The 12472-nt window shown below is 43.4% G+C and overlaps 3 protein-coding genes and 1 long non-coding RNA gene across 5 annotated transcripts in view; 3 read left to right on the top strand and 1 right to left on the bottom strand.

The window, feature by feature from the left end:
• Positions 1-12472, top strand: part of LOC147621417 (ATP binding microtubule motor family protein) — a 154425-nt gene that overhangs the window by 61347 nt on the left and 80606 nt on the right. The window lies entirely within an intron of this gene.
• Positions 1208-10488, bottom strand: LOC147621422 (uncharacterized). The gene is made up of 3 exons (XR_015269823.1): positions 10390-10488; positions 1737-1912; positions 1208-1645 (listed from the first exon to the last, which is right to left on the bottom strand). It is a non-coding gene; the product is annotated as an uncharacterized LOC147621422 (long non-coding RNA).
• On the top strand, positions 4023-4958 carry LOC147621424 (uncharacterized; the record flags this gene model as incomplete). Its single annotated transcript, XM_086823732.1, has 1 exon — positions 4023-4958. A coding segment is annotated over exon 1 (936 nt), but the record flags the coding sequence as incomplete, so codon positions are not given.
• LOC147621423 (uncharacterized) lies at positions 4970-6532 on the top strand. Its single transcript, XM_086824162.1, has 4 exons — positions 4970-4995; positions 5126-5471; positions 5620-5781; positions 5906-6532. Exons 2-3 carry the CDS (start codon positions 5169-5171, stop codon positions 5689-5691), a joined length of 375 nt encoding a protein of 124 aa, XP_086680288.1. The 5' UTR covers positions 4970-4995; positions 5126-5168; the 3' UTR covers positions 5692-5781; positions 5906-6532.

The following is a 12472-nucleotide window of genomic DNA, read 5'->3' as shown; positions in this document are numbered from 1 at the left end:
AACTCTACCTGGACTTCTAAGCTGTTTACATAATACCATTGATTTAGGCATACACACAGATTGTTTTGTCAAGCATCTGTTGGTTTTCAGGATCTTGTAAACACATAATGTAAAAGGGGCCAATTGTTATAAGAAACATGCATATATGAAGTGAGTTGAATTCATCTTGAAGATAATGCTGAAGCACCAACCTTGTTTTTTTCCCCTTTTAGGGGTTTAAAGGGAGTTGACAGTACAGATGGGCTGAGAGAAGCTTGTGCTTTGACATATGTTAGGAGATGTGAGCAGTTGGCGGGTCTTATCTGAAGGCTTGTGTAGAGGCATTCGTTTATCTTACTAAGGTATGGATGGGGGCAAGCCTGTATTTAGATGGGAATTGGAAGAGAAGGTAGAAACATTTGCCACTTACTGGGTTGAGTGGGTGGTCTCTTGTCACAAGCAAGAAAGAAGGATACGGAGTCAAGGGTACTGTTAGAAGTTGGTAGCACTGAGAACTCCTCTGTATTCCTATTGCCAGATTTTGAGCAGTCAATGCTCTCTAGCAATAAGGTTTCTTAAGTTTGGTGTTGGCATGTGAATGTAGTAGTGTAGTGATCATCCAAAGAATGCTAATCTTGCCAAGGCCTACATCCAGGGCTCCTGAATGAAAATCTACCCTTCCAAATCCCCTCCATTCTGCTGCAGATCTCTAGGTCCTGAATGAGGCTATCTGGAATCTTGGTACCCACCTGTCCTGTCTCCAGGGGTCATCTAGGGAGAGAATAAGCAGAGCGTGGTCGGAAAAAGTAGTACCAGCCAAAATGCCAATCATGCTGCCACACCCACAAGCCCAGTCATCAACATAGAACCGACCGAGTCTGGATAAGTTAAGGCTGGTATTCCTCCTGTCAGATCTGGAGACACAGACTCCCAGGACTGCGTTCAAACTCTTGAAGATGCCAAGGGTCCTGTCCCCTGAGAGTCAAAATCAACTCCTCCCATGCCGAGTACTCTGCACCTGATGAAGTAGCCATGCCACCTCCGAGTCTGTCGCTGGTCGACTCTAACATGATAAAGTCCCCACTCATACACCAGAAATGTGCCTGTGGGCAGGGACTGACAGACATTACTCTAGAAGGTGGCTCTGCCTGTTGTTGCGTTCGGCACGTATACATTTAGGGAGCCCACACAGTCCTCTCCAACCTTGATAGTCACCCATTGAGCCCAGGCCGGAAATTTGACTCCCTATGCTAGGCATCACAAAAATTTTAATGACAACTTAGCAACCTATACTAGGCATCAAATGACGCCTTCGGAAACCTAGACGGGCTTCGAGTCACTTTCGATTACGTACACAATTCTCGATTCTAAATTTGAGCTATCAGAAACAGAATATGTGAAGAGAACTACTCGGTAGATTTGTTTATGAGCCCACCAAAATGAGAAGACAATATTTCAATGCTCGACACACTAACTGTTCTAATTGCTAACAAACCCGAGACATGGAAAATTTGAAGACAGAAAATTATGAGACATACCTGCACACCAGAGGCTAGTGCTCCAGCCAAAACTCCTATCGATGTCTCCACTCCAAACAAGATTCCCACAATGAGAGATGTTAACATCACCAAAGCACCAGGAGGAATCATCTCTTTTAGGGAGGCATCTGTAGAAATTTTCACACATGTTGCATAATCTGGCTTGGTGACACCCTCCATTCAACAGAACACAATGCTGTATACAACAAAACCACCCACCTTTCCAATAGCAGCTGCTGTGTTTCCTGCAGTATCCAGGGCATCAGTTCGCTCACGAATTTCGTGGCTCATTCCTGCCATTTCCGCGATGCCACCGACATTATCACTAATAGGTCCATAGGCCCAAAAAAACCAGTACAACAGCTCCTAAAACACCAGCACAACCGCTCTCAAACCTGCAAAAACAAACCAGTACAACAGCTCCCAAAACAAATAATACTCTTACCAACAAGAGGCAAAAGCATAAACATGCTGACAATAAAAGAAACAACAACAAATGTGTCGAAATCCAGCAAATTAGTGAAAATCTTGCCAAGCTTTTCATTATGAAAATATCGAGTCTGAGCCAAGAAGTATAGAACAACAGATTGGCTGAAGCAATTACTTTTTCCAAGATGTTTTCAATGTTGTCCAACAAATCATCAAACCATCAACAACTAAAATACGAATTGCAAAGACGAGCATACTTATGCAAAATGATCATAATCCATCACATACTCTCCTTGCTTTCATATCTTTCCACATGTCATGAACACATGCCCAATCCACATCATTGACATGTGGTCCAAGAAGTGAAATTCTCATCAATGCCTCAAGAGTCTTTACATCTAAACATTGGCGTTGATATGTCTTAATGACATTTTGCTTAGAGAATCCTCGCTCACATGAAACTGATGAGGCTGGTATCACCAACATGATTTGCCAGAGCTTCATCATGTTTGGATACGTGTTTTGCCATTCCATATTGGTAGAAAAGACACGCCAAGCATCCATCATATTCATACCCTCACAACCATAATACAACACATCTGTAAATGACAATAACTCATTCTTGCAAGCCTGCTTATCCACAAGAAACCCTCCAAATCTGTTCAACAATTCATCAAGCCATTTGGTTACCTTCTCGCGGCCTTTTTGCATCACGAGGATAATATTGTGGGCTAAACAACTTCACAGCATTGAACAAGAATAAATCTGGAAATCTTTCATTTATGCAATCAATGACCTTTTGCACAAAACTCTTCGCAAGATCAACACAAGTCATTACATCACCTGCAAAGGGATCTAAGGGAATCCCTTTTTTATCCTTGCCTGGAATTCTCGCATAAGAAAGCGCATGTGCGTATATTTTTCCCTCCTCATTTACATGTTGCAAAATTCCACTTTCGGTGTCAGACATGAACTTCTTGAGGTACAGACTACCTTTTCCAAACTCTTGCAGCAAAAACTTTCTCCTCAACGAAGCTATACATACATCAATGCATGACTAATGGAAGACATGTCAACAATATCTGCCTGGAATTGTTGGCTCAACATGTTCATGTCATGCAAAACATCGGCAAGCATGTGAATGCAAAAAAGAACCTTATATGTTTTTAGCTTTGCATACCAATCAGGTGCACCTTCTTGCCAAACGCTAAGAATTGCAGGCATCAGCTGTGTCAATCTAATCATGACCATGGTTGATATATACGTACGTACGGATCTGATCCGTACCGTACGGCCGTACCGTACGGATCCGTACACGTACGGATCGATCCGTACGTGAGGTTTTTTTTTTGGCTGAAAATCGACGAGCGTGTATGAATGGGCGCCCGCCTGGCGGCTGGCCTTTGGGTACATACTAGGCCTTTCAACTTTGATTATTGGACTCCAGAGAGCGTGCGTTACAGAGAGGCGAGAGCAGAAAGTTTTCGAAAAAGACCAGGCGACCACAGCGTTGGAACTTTGGCGCCAGGCGTGCGTGTAGGTAAACTGAGCATCTTCCTCTCTCTCTCTCTTTCTCTCCCTCTTGAGTCTTGAGTCTTATCTCTTTCTCTTGCATATGTGCTGCGCACTTGGCAGGTGGGTGCAGACAAAAGTCTCAAGAGCCATCATGCCTAAGCCAACTAACCCGTATTGGCAAGAGCACACCAATGTGATCCGCATTGTCAACACGCCAGGGCAAGCTGGATCTGGCACGCGTGTGCAGGGTGCAAGGTAGTACCAAAGGACATTAGGGATAAGTTGATTGCTGAGAATTTTCCAGCAATGGGTGCAGGGAAAAAGGTGAAAGGTAGTCAACAGACACAGGATGCTCTCCATGATGCACTCTTGGGAGACTTGGGTGGTTCTTCACAGGTTCAGGAGGAGCAGCCCACTGGCAGTAGGAAGAGGGCTCGTACCATGCATGAGCAGCAGGACTAAGTGGAGGATGATGGAGAGATGCATGCACCAAGGCAGACTACCTTGCCTTCTCGAGTGGCCTCTCTTTCTTGGGTGAAGGAGCGCTAGAAAGTGGCTGAGATGGAGATTGCTCGCACTCTCATTGAGTGCAACATCTCCTTTCATGTCTTGAGGACTGAGCAGTGGCAGAGGATGGTCAGAGCCATAGCCCAGGTTGGACACACAGAGGATTGGTCGGGGTTGGAATACAATAAGATGCGGACCACTACGCTTGAGGAGCAGAAAGCATTGATAGATAAGGCATTGGTACCAATGAAGGCAGGTTGGGGGCAGTTTGGGTGCACCATCATTTCAGATGGCTGGAGTGACATTCGTAGGCGACACATCATTAATATTCTTGTGTCGTCTTGCCTTGGCACGTACTTCTTGCGTGCTGTTGATGCAGGAAAGGCTGGAGAGCGGATTACAGGTGAGTTTATCTATGAGCACATCCGGCAGGCTATACTTGAGGTTGGCCCAGAGAATGTGGTGCAGGTTATTACTGACAACGCCTCCAATTGCAAGGCTATGGGTGAGATGATTGAGGCAGAGTTTAAGAACATTGTTTGGACTCCATGTGCAGCTCACTGTCTTGACTTGTTGATGGAGGACATTGGGAAGTTACCATGGGTGTTGCCTATTGTTTCCGATGCCACAAAAATGACTACTTTTTTCCGCAAAAAGCACAAGGCATTGGCTATCTTTAGGAGTCACAGTACACTTGACATGGTGCGGCCCTTGAAGACCAGATTTGCATATATGTATCTTGTGTTGCAGCGACTCTATGCAGTGAGGGATCCACTTCTACAGACAGTAGTGGACCCGAAGTGGAGAGAGATGCATCACGCACAGGAGGAGTCCACTAGATACATACAGCGGCGGGTGCTTGATGAGTCCTTTTGGTCGGAGGTGCAGGCTATGATAGTAGCATTGCAGCCAATTTATGTGTTGCTGCGTGTCACAGACATGGAGGGCTCCACCATGGGCCTAGTCTATCATCTCTTCTCAGAGATGAAGACAATATCAGAGGCTGCAGATCACTGGCGCTTGATCGGTATGTACTTGCTTCTGCAATGATTACTCTAGAGTCTATTAAATATTTAGTATAATACTATAATGTATAATAGTAAATACTATAATCAAAATTCAGCCTGTTAACTAATGTTGCGTCAATGCTTTTATAGTCGGGAAGAGATCTTGGCTATTGTAGACAAGAGATGGACATTTATGAGTCGGCCCATTCATGCGATGGCTGCATTGCTTCATCCTTTCTACAAGAAGCCAACTCTTTTTAATGACAGGAGTCTACTACAGGGCAAGGATGCGTACATTGGCTTGATTTGCGAGGAGGATGAGCAGTTGGACATTGATGCAGAGCTCGCTAGCTATGAAAATAATTTAGGGTCATCCTTTACTAGAGCTGTGGCATTGAGGCCGGAGGCAACGAAGTTCTCTCTTACATGGTGGCAGAGTTATGGAAGACAAGGTCTTCCAAAGCTCACTCGTATCGCTTTACGTGTCCTCTCACAGGTAAAGTTTTCTATCTTTACATTTTCCATACATGTGTTATGGACCTGGGACCATGGTTCATTGTCCAATGTCTATTGTCTATGACCATGTCCAATGTCCATTGTAATTTGTTACCATTGACACGTCACAATGCACATGTGACATGCAGGATTGCTCTGCTGGTGGATGCGAGCGCAATTGGAGCGCTTATTCGCTAATTCACACGAAGATCCGTAATTGACTCAGCACTGCACAGCTAGAGAGATTAGTCTACTGCCGAGCAAATATGAAGCTTGTGCGAGATTACCACGCTTTGGGGACACCCAAGCAGGTTAGAAAGTTGAAACTTTGGGCTAGCGTTTATACATATTACAAGCGAATATTTGTAATTACTAATTGCTACTTTCTATGCTGTTAATAATGTGAACACTGAATTGCATTTTGTTTTTTAACAGACAGATCCATCAAAATTGAAGTTGGTCTCGGAGGGGAGTGCAGAGGAGACTGAGCAGCAGCCAGCAGCAGCTTGTGAGAAACGATCAGGAGGAGATTATTCGCATGCTGCACAGAGAGCTGGAGAGTGTGGATCGACGTGTGACGAGGTCACGTGCGCGAGTTCTCAGTCTCCCGTTAGTCGGGCGAGATGCAGGTCCAGAAGTTTCACGACGAGAGACCATTCGGCGAGGAAAGCTTCCTGTCCGTACTCCTCGGAGACGGGCAAATGAGGCTGTTCCTCTCATTCAGCCTACGGAGGATGATGATCCAGGACAGCAGAGTATGATGGCAGAGCCAGAGTATGATGAAGAGGGCAACGTCCTGACAGATGGGGACTTGCTCTCTTCAGGAGTGTCATCATCCTCATCCGATGAGGAGTTTTGAGATTCAGAGAGTAGAGTCTCGAGAGTCGAGTCGAGACTCTTTGTTATTGCTTAGTGTTTTTTACTTTTGAGTCTTGACTCTTGACATCAGACATTTATGATTTGTTATTTGTATGCTCTAGTATGAGCCTTTTAGGTTGACATCAGACATTTGTTATTTGTATGCTCTAGTATGAGCCTTTCTACGTCTATTTTGTCTTGACAGCCATTGTGCCAAGTATATGATATGATGTGTGTTTTGAAATTAGTACATACTACATGCAAATTGGTTTATTTTGATTCTTGAATGTTTCAAACTTTTATGTACCTTAAATGTAGAAAGGTGTTGAATGTCCTATTGTTTGCCAATGGTACGTATTTTTACGTACATAAAAATTTTTACTGTACGGAACACCGTACAGTACGTACATATACACAACGTACAGTACGTACACATCAACCTTGATCATGACATTACCTCTTGCTAACCATCTTACATCATGTATTTGAAGCACCTCAAGAGCTTGCAGATTCATCTCCTTAAGCAAATTTTGAAACTCCGAATGTCGTATGCTAGAAGCCGCTATCCAAGAATAAACCTTGTTAGCAACCTTATCAATATATGAAAGACAACGAAAATGTTTTGCTGCATCTGCAACAGCAAGAGCTTCCCTATGTGCAATACAATGAATGCTTGTAAGATGGGGAATATCACGCTTCAGCTTTGCTACCAAACCTTCATTACAACCAAGCATGGAGCTATCGCCATCAGTAGCAATGCCCACCATGCGATGCTTCTCAAGTCCAAATTTAGCCAACACTTTACTCAATTCATCATACTTGGTTTGTGCACAACCATCAGATACAAGAAGCAGACGTGCAAACTCTATTTTGCTCAATCCCTTTCCATTCAATGGTATAAAGCAAACATATACAATCAAATGTTTCTCCATACCTCTGTCTGTTGATTCATCTAGTGTAACACCATAAAAAGGACTCTGTAGCAATTCAGCAAGATGACGATTTTTTATGTATTCAGATATACAAAACATGAAGTTTTTTCCGGCTACTCTATTTGTGTAAGACGAGAGTCGTTTCGTTTAGGCATGCTTTCCAAACCCAAGGCATAAGCAAGGTCGCATAGTTTCTCATACTTCCTCAAGGCCAGGTCTTCTCTTGCATTGAAGTATGCAAGTTTCATAACTGTTATTACTCTAGAGGTATTTCTACATGTCATCACTTCCATGTGTGCAGGCAATTGTACGCCACTCTCACTACGAAATCGTGATGCAGCCCATGCATGTTCTTTAGACTTTCTATGCTTTCTGATAGCACTCAACATAATCGTCTTGCAGCCATTACCTCTACGCCAAGGACCTTTTAGTTTGTACTGCTCACACCGAAGGCATTTCATAAACTCCTGTCCACCACGGACTATGTGCTTAAGAAAAGCATACTTACGTGTCCACTCTTGCCGAAACTTACGTATTGAACCTTTCTTCTCTGTTTGTGTTGCTTTGCTCTCTTCCGTGCCTATCGAAGTCGCATTGAGAGCTTCCTCTTGAGTGCTTTCTCCCAAAATCTCCAAATCTATACCAAGCTCATCCTCAAACTCCTCTACTTCTGGATCATCATACTCGTCATCATTCTCAGAGTCTCCACTGGAACCAAATAGCTCCTCCATGACTTCTTCGGTTACCTTTTTCTTTTTTGGTCTCTCTACATTCATAATGTTATTCACTCTCTTGTTGCCAAAGAATTGCACAAGAGTAGGTTGAAACACCTGCAAATATTTTAACATTGTACTTTAATGACCAACATAAAACCCAAATACTAATGATTAGCACAAAAGCATATCAAAATCAATCAACACAACTTGTCAACTAATAGCATGTCAACTTACCTTTTCACATTTGTTGCTATTAGCCATGCCCTTGGATGTTGAGGGTGCACCAAAAGTAGTAGACACAAACATATTGGGCAATGGGAACTGCAAACAAGTAAGATGAGCCATCAATTTGCTTCCAATGTCTTTGTCTCTCTATCTCTCCACGCATACACATACACACAAAAAGTACTTAAGGTTATAAGTATAATAGCCTCGGGAAAGCCTTTGTATACACTCACGAAAGCAGAAGTGACAAACACATACACACACATCATGCAGTGTGTATGAATGTCTATAACACTCTGTCACTGTGTGTGTGGCCTGCTGCAGTAACTACTACATAGTGCCATGCACTATGTAGTAGTTACTGCAGCAGGCTAAACCAAAGAAAAAAAGGAAGAAAAAAGAGCAGAATGATTGGTGGACCGCGCTTTCTGTGATAGAAAATCTGGGTCAAAAGGGCACGTTAAGAGTTGCAGGTATGACTACACGTTAAGAAATGCTTGTCGATATGACTGCCTTGATACAGTATCAACCTGCAGGTTTAAGGTAGTTGGGACTGGCCATCACTATCATCTTCTCTCTCAGACATTACCCATGTTACAGGCTGAGTATCATCTTTTGAACTATGGCTCTCTAAAAGAGCAGAGGGGTGTGTGCCCAAGGAGGCCACAGCATTCGATGGGCTATCTACAACATGCAGGTTCAGATTAGTTTCATGCAGTAGATGAGAATGATTCATGCCCTCTTGCTGCTGCACTTGATCTTCCTTGCTCCACAACTTCTCTTCGAAAGGCATCTCGAGTGGAACTGGTGATGCCCCGGTAACAAGGGGATCAATATGATGAGTAGCAACATTATCCACCAAAATTTCCTTGCTTAAAGCATCACGGCTGTGATCATCTTGGGCATTTCCCTGGCTTAGGACATCACAATTTTGATCTTGAACATCCAGACCATCCCATTGCACATGGTCAATTCCCACTGCAGCACATTGGTCAGCAGAATAAGAGAATTCATTTTCCACATATCTTGAGATTTCTGTCCCATTGGCAGCCGCTGTAAGGTGACCACTCTCTACATCAAGCGGCAGCTTTGTGTGATCGTCCACATGATACATGGAGGACATCAAGCTATCATCACTCATGCCCATGGTGTCCTGATCGTCAATGACGTCTCGGTCACACCTAGAGTCAGAGTTCTTTTGTTTCTCTTGCCTTGTGCAACATTGTTCCAACTCAGGGTCATGTGCCACAACTTGCAGGCGACCTTCATCTACATTTGGTGTAGTTTGCAACACTTCTGTAGGTAAAGAAGCTGCAACCAGACCATCGTCCTGCTCAACACTCTCTGTCCCACCCTTGTAATGAGTGTTCTTTTGTTCAGAGTCGTGCTCCATGACATCAACTTGGAGACTTTTATCTACTTGAGGAGTAGCTTGCCACTCTTGATCTGCAAGTAAAGGAGATGCAGCAAGTTCATTTTCTGATTTTTCCATGTGGGTGCGCTTGGCACTTGAGTACAGACCCTCATTGCCCAATAATTCATCAAAATTTTCCATCATTGATACTCCAAAATTCTCATCATTCGATTCGACTGACACATCTAATGGATGTGAGGGCTTTCTTTTTCTATGCAGATGGTTATCTGGGGCTTCAAGCCGGCAACCATAGTGAACAGTGTCAAGCTGTAAACTACCGTCTTTAGCTATTTCATTCAAATCCTTAATACTTAGCTCACTCTTTGCGGACATAGTCCTGAAGGCTGATGCGCTTGCAAATCTCACTCTGCTCGGCACCACGTATCCCTTTGCTTTTATGCCGCAGTTAAACGGCCACCTTCATGCATGCATGCGCACATGAACAGAATAAACACAGCAAGGACAAGCAATTCGAACAAAAAACCAAAAACTACCACTTTGATGCCCTTACAAATGTCTCCGCAAATTCTCTCTGAAATGTACCTTCTCTCTGCAGACAACTATGATGTATCTGCTCTGCAAACCCTAATTCGCCTGCTAAGCAAAACCCTAATTTTCCCAGAGATGTATTCCTAAAACGATCTGCAAGCCCGGATTCTAACCCCGCCCTAGGGATGTATAAACTCTCAAGCCTCCGATGATCTGAAAACCCTAATCGCCTTGAGCGTCTGCATGAGAATGAATCGATGGAGGTGCAGGGCAAAAGCAGGGTACCTTTTTTCTGAGGCGCTGCAGATGAATCCATGCAGTGCGATATGGATAATGGCGCCAACGAGCGCTACAAGGACAACCATTGGTTGGCTTAGAAGGAGATGTATAATGTATGTATTATAAACATATTTATGTGATTATTATATATGTATATGTTATATACCCTTGATCCCTAAGGGTCAAAAATAGGGTGTCATTTGACACCTTAGCTTTTATTTAAAGATTTCACTTTGACACCTTTTCATTAATCTACAGGCATATTTTGACACCCAAATTGGCTCTTGAAGCCCAAATTGGGAGTCAAATTTCCGGCCTGATTGAGCCTATCAAGTGACAATGGTGCTTGAGTTGACCACTGCCGACAAAAGCTGCTCATTGACCAAAATGCATACCTCACCCTATGTCTCGCGTCTAAGGACACCACACCTCTGGAAGCACTGTGGGCTCCCCAAACCCTGAATGTTCCATGAGACAATCCGCATAGGTAAGAGCAGTGGGAAGCAGAACTATCAGAATTGCACTCCACTCGAAGGGCTTGATGTGGGTTTCAAAGGAGAGTAGTAGTCCCCCTTGGTTCGGACCCATCCTCGCGACCATTGTGTGATGCCATCTTCCAAGGTATCCACCAAATGAATCCATAACTCATGATCGGAATGTCGAGTGATCCTGGCTCAAAAGAATCACCGTGTAGGTCTGAACCATCCATAAGTCACTGACCATATTGCCCTCAAAGTCTCTGAAGTCATCATCATAGGCATGGTCTGACTCCATCAATGGTGCCCATATATGACCCATATCCCTTGATAGGTCAACCTCCATTATCACTGGATCTAAGAACCTAAATAAAATACAAAGCTCTCAAGATCCATGTGCATAATCTCGCCTTTCCTATGAGGCCTCACGGCAACAAAAACACATGAACTATATCTGCATCAATGCTGCTAGGAAAGCTATGAGAAGTAGGAGTAGTGGACGAATCATGAATGCCTCTATATGTACGAATCTTAGAAAAGTAGCCTAATACATCTAACACAAGAAACTCATGCCTATGCTCCTCATGGTCAATCATATGCTCATAGGTATCCCATAAACCCACATGTGAAGTATCATCAAACCCATGTGTAACTATGGACACGTCACTAATCGCATACTCATGGGTATCCAATGCATCATCAATTGATCCTCTAATAGATCCTCATGGTCATCTAATGCATCTAAATGATCCCTAGGAAGGTAGGTAGGCATCACCCACAATGTTTGGTGCCATCCTTGCCCTCGAGATCATGTCCACATGATCTAACTCACACACATCAATGCCACATGCATCATCATCACGTGCATATGTATCAATATCATTACCATATGCACGTGTATCAATATCATCATGTGCATGTGTCATATATCATCATTATGATCGTTTGCATCACAATACAATGAATAGATCTGTCTAGGTGAATGGGAATCAATAAGATGGTGTATAATTGCTCGTTTTGGTTCACTTATTTAATTAACGGAGTCTATGTGCCATTTCCTACTTGTTTCGGTTTCCTACTTGTTTCCAATTTTGTGGGGTGCTTGGCTCGTTCCTATTTCTTGTTTCTGGTGACTATGCTTGTCCTATATTGTTGCCTGACTCCGCTCTCCAAGGTGCCCAGGTTTGCGCACAGTTGTCTAGTGACTTTATGGAGGCGTGCTACATGGGGAATCAAGCATCTAGGCTGGTTGTGAGGCATATATATATATGTGTGTGTGTGTGTGTGTGTGTGTGTGTGTGTGTGTGTATTTCTATATCTATATCTATATCTATATTTGTGTGTGTGCGCGCGTGTTGTTTGGTGTATATATCGCCATCTTGTGCCGACGGGGGAGAAAAATGGACTATGGAAAGAGTAAAACCCTAGGGTGAAACCTTCCCTAGTGTGTGCATCGGAATAACCAAAAGACACACCCTCTTTAAATTCCAGAAAGGCTGTGTATGCTTTTTCCAAAAAAGCGGTGTAGCTTAAAAAATTAATAATCCCAATGTATGTTTGTAAAAAACAGCCCCATCAATCCCTCTTTTTTCCTCACACTTTTTGATAAGAGA

The sequence above is a fragment of the Cibotium barometz genome, chromosome 30, assembly GCF_041138505.1.
Source record: "Cibotium barometz isolate CiBa-2024 chromosome 30, ASM4113850v1, whole genome shotgun sequence".
Classification (NCBI taxonomy): domain Eukaryota; kingdom Viridiplantae; phylum Streptophyta; class Polypodiopsida; order Cyatheales; family Cibotiaceae; genus Cibotium; species Cibotium barometz.
Note: the sequence above shows the minus strand (reverse complement) of the source record. Positions and strands in the feature narration are given on the sequence as shown.

Bases quoted from the DNA above. Each gene is read 5' to 3' on its own strand.
- LOC147621423 (XM_086824162.1), top strand. From the start codon at position 5,169: ATGAGTCGGCCCATTCATGCGATGGCTGCATTGCTTCATCCTTTCTAC. The intron at 5,472-5,619 runs GTAAAGTTTTCT...TGTGACATGCAG, and splicing joins CTTTACGTGTCCTCTCACAG to GATTGCTCTGCTGGTGGATG.